This window comes from Bactrocera neohumeralis, chromosome 2 (assembly GCF_024586455.1).
Source record: "Bactrocera neohumeralis isolate Rockhampton chromosome 2, APGP_CSIRO_Bneo_wtdbg2-racon-allhic-juicebox.fasta_v2, whole genome shotgun sequence".
Taxonomy (NCBI): domain Eukaryota; kingdom Metazoa; phylum Arthropoda; class Insecta; order Diptera; family Tephritidae; genus Bactrocera; species Bactrocera neohumeralis.
The window spans coordinates 81,905,925-81,919,924 of record NC_065919.1 but is presented as its reverse complement, the minus strand read 5'-3'; the positions used below and the strand labels follow the sequence as shown (position 1 = coordinate 81,919,924).

The 14,000-nt window shown below is 39.6% G+C and overlaps 2 protein-coding genes across 4 annotated transcripts in view; one reads left to right on the top strand and one right to left on the bottom strand.

Moving 5' to 3' along the window:
* Positions 1–14,000, top strand: part of LOC126761443 (forkhead box protein O) — a 103,964-nt gene that overhangs the window by 71,901 nt on the left and 18,063 nt on the right. For all 3 annotated transcript variants that reach the window (XM_050477610.1, XM_050477600.1, XM_050477591.1), the window contains 4 exons: positions 333–498; positions 587–851; positions 3,324–3,442; positions 3,542–4,680. In XM_050477610.1, coding sequence (XP_050333567.1) covers positions 333–498; positions 587–851; positions 3,324–3,442; positions 3,542–3,901 — 910 coding nt within the window. In that variant the 3' untranslated portion in view covers positions 3,902–4,680. The remainder of the gene's footprint in view (positions 1–332; positions 499–586; positions 852–3,323; positions 3,443–3,541; positions 4,681–14,000) is intronic.
* Positions 6,743–7,450, bottom strand: LOC126761596 (mitochondrial import receptor subunit TOM20 homolog B-like). Its single transcript, XM_050477913.1, has one exon. It carries the CDS (start codon positions 7,328–7,330, stop codon positions 6,812–6,814), a length of 519 nt encoding a protein of 172 aa, XP_050333870.1. The 5' UTR covers positions 7,331–7,450; the 3' UTR covers positions 6,743–6,811.

The following is a 14,000-nucleotide window of genomic DNA, read 5'->3' as shown; positions in this document are numbered from 1 at the left end:
TTCCCTCTCTTATTTGTGTAAACCGATGTGATTTTTATTATTTCAGTATGTTTTTATTTGATTTTGTATTTTTGTGCGTGTATGAGTTGCAGTAGCGTGCAAAATGCAAATTTTTGTTTCTCAAACTATTTTAGTTTGCATTTGAATTGAGAATTCTGTGGGCGTTAGTAGTTGCTTGCAAGCATGTGTGTGTGTGTGCGTTATGCATGTGTGTATATGTAGTGGTGTTTACTGCACTTTCAGCTTTTATCAAGCCATTCAGTCCGCAGATAAATAAAGTGAAATTTTTTGTCTCTTCCTCTTACCACTAAACGGTCATACGGTTGGAGTAGGTTTAGCGCTGCCTCCGGCATACCCACGCAGCCGCCACCGCCATACCAGGCGCCACAGACGTACGGCCTGAACGGACCGGTCGTCTCGCAGGGCTACAGCCTGCAGGCACAACAATGCCTGTTGCATCGCTCGCTGACGTGCAGCTGCTTGCACAACTCACGCGACGTAAGCCCACCTTTTATTTTACAGTACTTAAATGTTGTCTTAAAATTTCTTTTTATTTACTTTTTTTTCTTTTTCTTTATGCGTGCAGGGTCTGTCGCCAAATTCAGTCACCACAACCATGTCACCCGCCTATCCGAACAGCGAGCCGTCGTCGGACTCCTTGAACACTTACAGTAATGTGGTCTTGGACGCCGCCAATGCCGCTGGCGTTGCGAATGATAACGGTGCTAGTTTAATGGTGCAGCAACAGCAACAACAGCAACAGCAGCAACAACAACAACAACATCAACAGCAACAACAACAGCGACAACAGCAGCAACAACAACAACAGTCACTTAACACAAATTTGGAAGGTAAATCGCTAATTGCTTGATCAAACGAAGTCTTTCAGGAAATGAAATCGGCGAAACCGTCTGAAACTGTTAATTTCAGTATTTACATAGTTTAAATAAATAAGCAACTTTAAAAATACCAATTCTTAAACGATATCTAACATATGATAAACTTTCGTTTAAAGTTGCGCCGGGCCTAACTCACATTTTGCTTATTCAAACTCTTTAATAGTTTGGCACTTCCTCCGAAAGCTGTCTGGTATATCCATTGAAATGTAAATTTTATTAAAGTTTGTTGAGTAATTTCTATTTTTAGACCTAACATAAACGTTAAGGTGTCAATTCGATTACATTATGTAGCATAGTTGCCAGGGCGGGTGAAATTTCGATTTTAACAATTTTCCAACTTTTCGATATCAGTTCAGTAGTAAGATTAGTCGTTTGCCACAGTCTAGGCGAACTCTCTTTTCGTGAAATCCGAGAAGAAAAGATATTGTTGGGGCTCGCTTTTTTCACTTCTTCTCTGCAAGGAACTTGACACTTTCCCCTCCACTAAGTCTACAGCCACCATATTCACTAACTGAACGAAGGAGCTCAAACCATATCTTAATATCACAGTCGATGGCGCTAAAATTCCGACTGTCAACATGCCTAAGATTTTAAGTCTTACACACGACAGTCTTCACTTCTCATACGACGATGATTCTTGCCTAAATACCGAGCTGCAACAAAATCGTTAAGTCGCTTGCCGGCAGCTCATGGGGAAAGGATAGAGAAACATTATTGACAACAAACAAGGCAATCGACTGAACTTTAAAAACTGTGCTGCACCGGTATGGTCGGCTTGATGAAGTGAAACGGGGGCGAAAATGCTTCAGACGTGCTTAAGTCCAGCACTTCGTACCATTAAACGATACTTCTTGGTGTCTCCTGTCGAATACCTACCCGTTCAAGCCTACATGCCGTGCTCAAGGAACACAAATCTTTGCAGTCGTCTGCTTTAAGTGGAGTCGTTGCTGGGAGACTCCAGATGTCTTTCTTTAATTACGTCGGTGAAATCGAACAACAATCGAAGACGCCGACTAGACTACGGACGCCTTAAACTTTAAAATCACACTGACGGTCATTCACAGTGAAGCCACCTTCATCGACTCCCTCCATGTTAATGGCGTATTTGGGGACAAACCAGCATCCACTGCAGCCGAGAGCTCGAGTAATTTCGTTCTGGATACTATAGCTCCCCCTGCGGGGAAGGGGGGACCCCCCGCGGTAAGGCATGCCTGTCGTAAAAGGCGATTAAAATCCCGCATGCACTGTGTCTGTCATTCTGGGCTTGCCTCGAAATGTCAGCATAGTCCATGTCAGATATAGTGCTATAGTATTCAGCGTAAAAAATGGTTAGTATATCACTGTATTTTTACCGTGTTTTCGTTTACGATTTCGTTTACGGAGGGTTTTACGAGACACTTGGCAGTAGCCAAAGTGCGCTTGGGCTACAGGTCACACCAAAGACTAAAACATGGTACCACGGGGAGCAGCCGCCCCTGAAGTTCGCTTCAGTCTGCTCATTGGGTTTTTGGCCCTTTGTGGAGATTCGTGGTCCAATGTGGAGTCGCACTGCGGCCGGGTGCCGGACCTAGAGTACGGCAGAGGTTTTAGATGGGCCTCGAACCCGACCAAGGTGGAAAGGGAGTCCCACCCTTTCAATTTGGAACCAAAGTGTAAGTGTATATGCCAGCACTCATGCTTTGGTTCTCCGAAGTATGATGCGGGTGCACGCACTCATGCTTTGGGGCGCTGATCAACGCATTGTTTTGATCTGTGTGTTTCTAGTAATAGAAAACACCGTGGATTTGAGCCTCCTTAGGCAGATACCCACGTTAAACCACATTGGATTCTGTATACTATAGCATCCCACCCCTGGTCACCAGTATAGAGATGTATGGAAGCTTAACTGGTAGTAGTTTCGGCTACGAGGTCTGACCTGAGGCTTAATTTTGGTACCACGGGGAGCAGGAGCCCTTGAAGTTTGCTCCAATCTGTTCATGCGGACTGAACCCTCGGGGAATATCGTGGTGGATGTGGTTAAAACCCAAATGCGGGAAGAACGGATACCTTGTCAGTTGAATGTGGAGTTGCATTGCAACCGGTTGTCGGACACAAACTACGACAGAGGTATTAGTTGGGTCTCGAACACTACCCAGGTGGTTAGTGTGTCCATTCCATACTGCCAATTGATACTGAAAATGCCTGGAACTATACTCATCCAACACCCCCCACCTTGGACCCCGTCGAAAAAGCACGTTTTCTGTTTTTAAAAGCAAACGATTACTAGATAACCGCTACAACAACAATTTCAACAACTTAAGTTACACTATTCAAGACTCGATCGACAAAAAACCTCAAACTTCGAAGATTTTTATACACAAACTACTAAACTTGTCTAAAATAATATTCTTTTCCCTAATTATACGCTTTATTTTGTTTCGGCAGACAATAACTGCGCATCGACGCTCATCGGTCAGTGCATGGAGGCGCTCAACAATGAGCCACAAATTGACGAATTTACATTGGACAGCTTTCAACCTGGTCTCGACTGCAATCTCGAGGAGGTGAGTAACAGTGTAATAAATACCAAATAAATTTCCTTTAATGTCAAGCGCTTTGCATTATATTTCAAACTTCCCATCACTCTATTTTACCCTCCACAGTTGATTCGGCAGGAGATGAGCATTGACGGCATGTTAGACATCAATATACCATTCACCGCTGACCCCACAAGTGTTGCCAACGATACGGCGAATTTGGTTAATAGCGCCCTCGGCGGTGCGAATAATGCGCACCAACAACAACAACAGCTGAATCAGTTGCAGGCTCAGTTACCCCAGCAACAGCAGCAACAATTGATGCCATCACTGTTGAATAGTATCGCTAGCAATAACAACAACAACAATAATAACAATAGTAACATGTTAGAGTTGCCAACCGCCACACCGACGCAAACAAATCTAAACGCACGCGTTCAATACTCACAAGCGAGCGTCGTGACGCCACCATCCTGGGTGCACTAGAGCGGTGCGTGTGCATGGCGAGCGGCTGTTAGTGCGCGCAATGTGGAGTAAATTAGTTATAACTATAACAACAACAACATTATTAGCTAAATAGAGTGGTAATCTAATCGGTGGATTTTGTAAACACTAGCAAATGAGAAGTAAAAGAGCATACTAATAACGAGTAATTGGTAGCGATTGCCCGCCAAACCCGAGTGTAAACGAGGTGCAGCATGGCGAATGACCCAACGCTGAGGTGGTGGTGACATTCGATATGCAACATAGTGTACATAAATACATATGTACGTTTAATGTAAAATGATCTGCGCCGCAAGTTGGGCAGTCTGGTAGCGCCATGCCAATTCAACACTAGAGTTATGTATTTGAATACATACATACATATATATACATATATATATATATATATACTACATACACATATAGCAATCGGTAGTTGATGAAATGATTTAATCTATAACCTAACTGTAAAAATAATGCCAACGAATTGCTTTCTACCTTCTATCCACTTTAAAACAAAAATCAGTTTACAAATAAAAACTGAGTATAAATATAAAAACAACAATAAAAAAATGAAATGAAAAAAATAATTACAGCAAAAAGCAAAAACAAAAACAACGGTCATATGAAATAAGCTTAAACATTGGTTGGATAACAACAAAAAAAATATGAGTAAAACAAAAACAAAACAAGGACAATAGCGACATTGGAAACGGATTAGAGCTAACCAACTGCTAGTATAATTGCCAGTGAGCGGATAGCATACAGACTTTATATGGAAAGTGAGTACTCTAGAAAATTAGATTATTTTTGCTTAGATAACATATATTTGTACACATAGTTATTTTAAGAGCTCCAAGAGGAGTAGTCATGCTTTAGTATGCCTGTGCTTCAGGCGAATTTTAACAGACTCTTTGGCCTAACTATCGATACATCCTCCAGTGTATCATACCGTGGGAAGCCCAGATGCATACAGCGTACTCTTGCCAATGTGTGACAAGTGTGACAGTATTCTCGATCTGTCAGCGCTATCCTACGGGCGTGTGTCACCACCAGACAGTGACTAGTTAGTATTATCATCAAGGTCCTCCAGTCTCTTCTATCGAGTGCCAATAGGAATTTTGTGTACTTCCCATCTACCGTTTTGTACATGACTTTTGCAATCTTGCGCCCTGGTAGCTTGTTCCATCGGATTTTGATTTTCTTTATCATATTATGTCTGTCAAGATCGCCCCAAAAACAATGCATGTGTTTCCCAATATTGATAATTTTTTCGGATGTTAGCCATACTTCATTCTTGGCAATCTTGTCCACTATTTATTGACCTCGATGCCTTTGTGGCCTTACACCTAGTAAAAGTGAAGTTGCTTACTTCTGGCTACACTTTTCACTTCCGCCCTGCTTCCAAAGGCACTACTGGCCGATATGCTATAAGAGGTAACTGCCGTGATTGCTGCTTGGCTGTCTACGTACTCGTAGATGTTTACTCTGAAATTGCCTGCAGGTGCATTAGAAATCAGCTCCGCGGCTTTTGCAATAGCAAAGACCTCAGCTTGAAATATACTGCAGTGGTCCGGCTACGTAAACTTATGCCTAACCCTGGACAGTATATTCCCGAATAAACTCATCGTCCATTTTCATCGTTTCATCCGTAAAAATGTTTAATGTGTTGCGAGTAGTTAACATACGTTTACGACAATGGTCTCTTTCTACGTTTAATGCAAACTTTCCTTTTTCAGTTGAAAAGTGGGGTCATGCCCAACCGCCATTACCCACAGAGCTATGCCTGAGGTTTTATATGTAAATTCTGCCGCAGCCAGTAGTCGTCCTGTCGATTTTGCTGCGCAGTTTTCAACAAAGAGGTCTATAGATGACAGCTTTGTACAAATTCAAGAGCCGCCATTGGAGTTGTCCTTAAAGCTTCCATTATGCAAAGCGGAGTCTACCTTATTACTTTGATTGGAGCTGTCAAATATTAATTCAAAGTGCTTGAAAGTTAATCCAGCAATAAAGTTAGTTCACTTGCTGAAATCGCTTCATATTTAACTGTGAATAACGGGTACTGAATCGAAAACCTTTAAAGCTGGAGTATTCTTTTCCAGTCGGACAACACAAGCTAGCCAGCGCAGCCGCTGTTTCTTGATTCGCTGAACTCTGTGTCTATCGCCGTACATCTCGTACAGCTCATCATTCCATCGGCCATAAATCTTCTGCAAAAATCTTTCTCTCGAACACTCCTAAAACCGACACTTTAGATGATGTCATTGTCCATGCCTCAGCACCATATAGCAGAAGGGGAATGATGAGGGACTTGTAGAGTTTGGTCTTTGTTCGTCGAGAAAGGACTTTACTTTTCAATTTTCTACTCAGTCCAAAGTATCACTCATTGGCAAGAATGTTTCTGCGTTGGATATCGATGCTGATATTGTTGATGGTGTTGTTGCTGGTTCTAAGATAGACGAATTTATTTACGACTTCAAAGTTTCGACTGTCAACAGTGACGTTCGAGCCAAGTCTTGAATGCATTGACTGTTTGTTTGATGACAGAAGATATTTCGTGATTATACCGCTTATATGAGGTATCTGCTTACTCTTCTGTATCGAACTCAATATCATTGCTGTATCCATCTCTTAAATATTTCACAAGAAAGCAGCGCTCAAGAATATCGTAGTGAGAAATGTTAAAAAGAAGACAGCTATTATACCATATCTAAACATAGTTAGTCTGGGAGGATTAACTGCTAATACCAGATCCCTTTGAAGCTCCAAATATTATGTTTTTTGTCTTACTTTAAAATTTATTATAATTTTATACAAATATAAAGTATATACAATGCTCTCACAACAACATATACAAGCATTATAATTGTATAATCGAACCAAATATACACACATACACATACGACGACACAACTATTCCAGATCATCAATCAAAATCGTACTCGGCGAACCGTCAACATAACAAACCGGTTTATCCGCACTGTCAATGGAATTGGCGCTACCTATTTTGGGTATGCCATTCATTTCGGCATTGGCGCGATTACTGAATTCCTGCAGCTTAATAATCAGCATAGCGAATACTTGCGGCGAAAGTGTGGCTTGAAAGAAGCCCAGTATACGCGTCGGCTGTTCGCACACACCCAAAGCATTAACGAAGTGCACCACACCATTCTCGAATTCCCCACGTCCAATTAGTGTTTCACCCAAATTGATTTCCTGTGCGAAATAGCGCTGCAATGCTTCGTAATCATTCAGACTTGCATTTCGTACCGCATTCTGATATTTACGTTGGCGCCGTCGACGCTCGTGTACTTTCATTTTGTATTCGGGATCGGCGCGTCGTTTCCGGTCGAAATAGATGCAATAGCCGAGAAAAAGTGTGCCCGCAACACCGGCTGCTATGCCAACTGTCGTTTTGTTGAGCGTATTCATACGAAAGCGATTTCACAATTTTATAAAAATATACAAATAAAAATATTTTGAAATTAATTTGATTGGCAATAAAAATTTTGACTTCTTCTAGCTTACTCTGACTCATGATATAAATTGTTTTGAAGTGTGGTTTCTTTTACTTGAAAAATTTTGTCAGTGTACGGTGACAGAAATGCGATGTTGCCACCATTTAGGTATATAATGTGTGAAGTTTGCGTTACTTATAAATTGTAAAGTTTTTTAGTAAATTTTTTGAGACTCGGGATGATTATATGAGGGCTAAGAGAAGTATTGATCCGATTCAACACATTTTTGATACACAGAGTTACTATTTTCACGAAAGGATTTCCATTGAATTTTAATTGTATTTGCTATACATTGGCCGATATTTTCGATCAAAAGTCAACTATAGATACTGAAGTCTACATATTCAGCACCTTAGGAGATATATATCATATGTATTAAATGTCCAATAAATGGATATCTAACTAATGTTAGAAGCTTTTATAGAGCTCTCACTTCAAAGTTTTTATTCCACAAAATAAATTCCTTCAGTTATCTCAGAAGAAAATGTTTCTTCTCGCTGACTCCTCCAACCACACCATGAACGGAGGTGATGAAATAAAAATGAGAATTACTAAGAACGCAAAGCATTATTATAATTGTATGCGTATAATTGCCCACAAATTTTTATTGCGATTTCTTCCTTTCGTTGAATGGCTTCAAATACACACACTAACTCACGTTGACAACTTAATATGTATGCTTAAACCCTGAAGTAAAAACAGCTGATTACAAACTACTTTTCGACTAGTGTGAAACGGAAGCCGAACTACTCCTCCGAACATGTTTTTTCGATACGAACGATTCATATCTTTTGCCTGCTGATGATGATTTTGGTTAGAAATTTGCCGGTTTTATACGGACCAAACAGATCTGTAACGGACTAGTTCAACTTAATTACAAAGAAACACATTTTAGAGAGATTTTGTTCAGATTATGTGTGTTTATTGTTGCAATGTAGCGATGTAGCAATTATGCTTTCTTAAGAGTATACTAAAGGGTGATCCATTTAGAGGTTCCCTATATTAAACTAAACCTCAACTTTATGTTGCAATGTTTATTATCATTGAAAAGAATATTATTTGGTATATATTGTTGGAAGATTATCTCTTTCAAATGGTGGCCGCGGCTAACGCAGTCATCCATAATGGTCCACCCGTTGCGTCCAATTTTCGATGACTCGACCGAGTATTTCGACTGGTAACTGGCGAATGACACGCGTGATGATTTGCTCCGTCTAGCGGTGTGATACCACACGATCTTGGTGGCCAATCGACCGGCCCCGAAATCAATGAAATTATCAGTTCACTGAAGTGTTCTCTCAATAAATCCATTGATTGATGCGATGTGTGGGAAGTGGCGCCGTCTTTTTGAAACCAAATGTCACCGAGATCAAGAGCTTCAATTTCAGGCATTAAATAGTCGGTTATCATGGCGCGATAACGGTCTCCATTGACGGTTACGTTCTCACCGGCATTATTTTCAAAGAAATATGAACCGATGACTCCTCCGGCCCACAAACCACACCAGACCGTAGTTTTTCCTGGATGAAATGGGAGCTCTTGAATCTTTTCAGGTTTCTCTTCATCCCAAATGCGGCAAATTTGTTTATTTATATATCCATTGAGCCAGAAATAGCAGTCATAGCTGAACAAAATTTGTTTCGAAAACGTCAAATCTTCTTGGAACTTTTCAAGAGCCCATAGAGCGAAGCGATGTTGCTTGGGAAGGTCGAGCGGCTTCAGTTCTTGCACAAGCACAAGTATTTTGTACGCTTTCAATTTAAAGTCTTATAAAATATGCCAAGCCTTTCTATAGCTCTGTTCGATTTACTGCGAACGGCCCCGAGTCTATTCTCCACGGTCTTCGCTTACACTCTCAGTTAAGGCTACTCTATTTTCTTCACTGCTTGCTGAACGTGGTACATTCGATCGAACATTATCCAATAATGAATGCTAGGTCTCAAGATGGGTGATGTTGTCGCGAATAGTACGCTACTTGGACCACAAGTTATATACCATATTTCCAAAAAATTTGGTATGAGTTTGATTTTTTTCAGACTAGTTCGATTTAAGTCCAAAAATAATATGATTACTTAAGCTAATATTATTCTTGACTCGTGCAAAATATGTATAGTGTATATATGTAGTACACAAGTATATCCGAAGCTTTGTATATAAATATATAAATTTGTATGCCGTCTTTCAAAGCATTTCAACGCGTAGAATAAAAGATTCATTGCCATATCCTGCGCCTGTTTAATGGTCTTCCTTTACAACCGTTAACATTTTTTTCAGCGTTTTACAGTTTTTGCTTTTTGTGTAAGCTTTTCTCCTTACATTTGTGCGGCTGTGATTTAGTTCGCTGCTTGGAATCGTAACACACATACACATATAACATTACTTCGGCATAATGTCTACACACACATGCATACAAACAGATTTTAAAGGACATTTTGTGAAATTACATTAACTTACAAGTTGTGGAGACAAGAAGTCGTACACGCAGCAAAGCAAAGCACACAAATCAGTGTGGTGAAATCGCCTAGTGGTTTTCAGGGTTGTCTTTTGCAGTATATACATACATATATACATATGTATGTATGTATATGTGTGGGTAAGCTTGCGACAATTTGGATTTTTATTTCCTCCATTAATGTACGCGTGATTTTGTGCCAACGGCGGCAGGTTTTTCATTTTTATTATTTTTTCCTTCGGTGTTGACGACCGTAATGATGTATATGATAACGGCACTCATACACTAACAAGTACTATAAATATATACAAGTATATAGCCAAAGTGGTACGCGTTGTGTGGGTGTCTGTGCTAAAAGTGTGTCTTTGGGCACTGCAGTGGTCGCCAGCACCGCTGTCTCGTCGGCAAGTCAGTTTCAATTTTGGCCAAAGATCTCTTAGCAATTTCTTACGGTTCATTCATTCATTTATTCCTTTTGCTCCTTTTGCTTTTTTGCCTCACTTGTGCATTTGCGCTCGTGTCGCGTGCGCATTCATTCATATTCATAGATTTCCACTGTAAAATTATATTATTAACATAATTTATGCATAAATGTCATTTAAAATTTGTGCAGCCACTTCTGTGGAGACGAGAAGAGAAGTTGGCATACTTTTGCTGCGCAGTTGTTGGTGCTGGTCTAGCAGCGGCTGGGGGAGTTTAAAGCATTAGAGCAGCTTTTACTTAATAAAAGATTAGCTTTCGAAGATTTAAGTTTGCTGTTGGAGAAAGAGAAGTTCGTAAGATTAATATTTAAATGGAGACTTTAGTATTTTTGTGTGTTTTAAAGGTAAAAACGTTAATATTTTTGGTATAAATTTTTTGGCAGCAAACACAGCAAACGCTTCAAACATTACTGTGAAAATTTTGTTGTTGTACAACATTTATTTAGTAAGCTCAATAAAAGCGAATGAAATGAGTTTAAAATTATAGTTGATTTATAATTTAAAGAGTGAATTTAATTTTTTAAAACTCAGTTCAAACTTTCTGCAATCCGATTTAAATACCAAACCTAGAAAAAAAAATTTGTCTTTTGAACCTCTATATTTTGCCAACCTCTTAGAAACTCTCTTATTCTTCCGTTCACTTCTTTATCCGAGGCTGTTTTCTGCTTTTCATTGTTGGTGTTTTAACGTGAGGGATTCAAAACTCTGCATACAACCCTGGGGAGGGATCTTTCGCCTACTCACCTTAGCTTGCCTTCAAGCGGATGTTTTTTTGCTACCCAGAGGATACTTGATCTAAGATCGGAAGTCCTGAGCTGCTTGAGCCATATGTAAAAGAATCGTTTCTGGACTCTCCCAAGTGAATGGCGCTCAGAGAACTGTCCTCACTTGTGTGAACTTCTACACATGACTCCATTCTACAAATCTTCCGATCACTACTTGATAAATATATGCCAGAACATCGTATTAAAATTTCAAATCGATTTATCGAACCGTTGCAAAAAAATGTTCCTCCCCCTCTCTGAAAACAGCGTTTCAAAATAAAAGCGTTTAAATTAATCTTATACTAAGTTAAGAACTTCCTCAAATACAATCATAACTCCGAGACTATATTCGAATACTTTTATATTAGAGCGGGTCGATTTTCAGGGAGCCAAAAAAAAAATAAAATTACGAAAAAAATCGCATATGGGGGTATGTTCTACGCATCATTCTGAATAATTTTGCCTAAGAGTTTAAAATTGGTTTTCAGCTAGCGATTTTTAAGGCGAAGTTTCCTAGGGATTTTTAAAAATTTGTTCGTCAGTTTTTGAGATATCCGAATGAAATTCAATACGTAAGTGCATTTTTATCTTGTATTGATCACTTGACGGAATCCGCCAGATTGGATAACTGTATCAAATATCACGATTTCAACTCATCTTTCAAATCATTTAGATTTTGTTAACTTCGCCTTAAAAATCGCCAGTTCTAAACCGGTTTGAGACTCATAGTCTCTTAGGCAAAGTTTTTCAGAATGTGCCATAGAATACTTCTCGTAAACGCGACTTTATAGAAAAAAATCGGCCCGCTCTAATGCATATACATTCGACATATGTAAATATATTGATAAAAACTCTAGATTTATTTAATTCACAAGGGTATATAATCACTTAAATTATAGGAAATCTTAAAATTCGTTGTATTGCTCCACTACTTTCGCGATCTATTGGGTCTATTTTGAACGATGGACTGGAAAAATAGCAGACACCAGTTTTTTTTTATTATTTGAAAGTCTGACAAAATGATAGCGAATTAAAAAATGTTAATTTTTGATCATGTCTTTCAAGCAAACAAGACCAATAAAAATCGTAAAAGTGTTTTTCAAAGCTTAAAAGCTCTTAAGCTCTCAGAAGCTATTGAAAAAAACTTTTAGGAAAACGCGTTTAAAGCTGACAGAACAATGTAAATAAGGATCGCCATGCTGGATGTGAGACTTGATATCTGGTAAACAAACATGCTTTCGATAAAATCCCTTATAAGACATGTTTCCAGTAATGACTTTATTAGAAATATTCAAAAAATCGATTTTTTCAACCCAGCAAAGATAGATCAAAACGTGCCATTAAACATATTGAGCTTAAAATATTAAAATTTCCTAAAGCACATTAACACAATTTGCAGCACACATTTCAATCAAGCTGCGTCACAGCTAATCATCTATCGCTGAAATATTTAAAAGCGCATTTAAAACAAATCACTGCATCATTAGAGCTCATTAGAGCGCAAATAGCCTCTAAATCGGCAACTCAATTACCTACTCGCCGTAAGTGAGCTAAATTATACAAGCAAGTGAAATATGTAAACGATCCATTACACGACACAATACGAAACGTATGGAAATGTGGAAGCTCGTCAAAAGCACGCCGAAGCGCACTTGAAGTCCAACAACGCGCATAAAGTATCGAAAGTGCTGATAAAAAACACGCCAAACGGGCAATTTGTCTCCTTGACAAAAAATATCTTTACGCTATTGTTTGTGTGCGTGTATGTGTTTGAGTGTGCATGTATTTGTAATTGGCTACTAATTCACTTAAAAATGTAGCCAGCAGCGAAGTGGCCAAGACGCTGAGTAGAAGTAGAAGTGTGAGCGAAGGTATGCAGGTGAATTTCAGAGTTACCAACGAAATGGACAAACACGAGGCGGAGGGCGGGGCGCCACCACCAGCAACCAAGCAACGCGAAGCACTCATTTTTCTGCATTGCTTGGCGAATTAAGTAAGTGATTGCCTACAAAATGTTATGCAACACTGAGCACACGGCCGGTGGCCACTTGACTGCTTCTTGACTATGCTACTTTGTTGCCACTTCGGCCACTTTTTTGTTTAGTGCTCTGCTTCTGCTTGCTGGCTACCGGTTGTTGCGCTTGTCAGCGGACAGCTTTTGAAAATTTAATTATATCCTTGGGGCAATGAATGTGTAAGTATGGCTTAACTGCACATACACACACACACATCTACTAAATACTTGCTTTTCGCGCTGCATGTTGCTGTTGTTGTTGCGCGTAAATGAAGCGTTTACTTAATTTGATCGAATTCAAAGTGGTTGACTGGCCGCCATTTATCTCTTATGCCGGCTTTGGCGTTGTTGTTGTCAGAACTGCAACTGAAAGGCCTTTGAGTGCGCCAAAGCGGCGTTTTTTCATATTTCTTTGTAGATGTGTGTATGTGCTTGCGTAAATTATGCAGCAGCTGTCTTCTTAGTCAATTCACAACCTACCTTCCCACATTTCAGCTACATTTCTGCCACTTCTATGAAGATTTTTATACTCTAATTTGTGACAAACAATTTCAACGCGCCGTGATTTTGATTTTTTCGCCTGCAAACATTCCTCCTCATCCTCCCGCACCTAACGGCATTTCACTTTGCTGCTTAAGACAAGCGCCAGTAATTCATTTACGCACACCGCTGCCTGTCTTTGGACTTGTCAGCGTCCAAAGCCGTGTCTTCTGCCCATCTGCTATGCATGTGTTTTTTTATTGTTTTTGGTTTTTTCGCCTTGGCTTGGCGCTAGTAATTTGCGCTTTGCGAACTTTTCTCAAACTGTCAGTGCGCATTTTTGCTTTGTAAAAACTTTGCTGCCAACTTTTTTCCTCGCTATTTATTTCAAT

Excerpts from the sequence above, each read along its gene's own strand:
- LOC126761596 (XM_050477913.1), bottom strand. The coding sequence starts at position 7,330 with ATGAATACGCTCAACAAAACGACAGTTGGCATAGCAGCCGGTGTTGCG.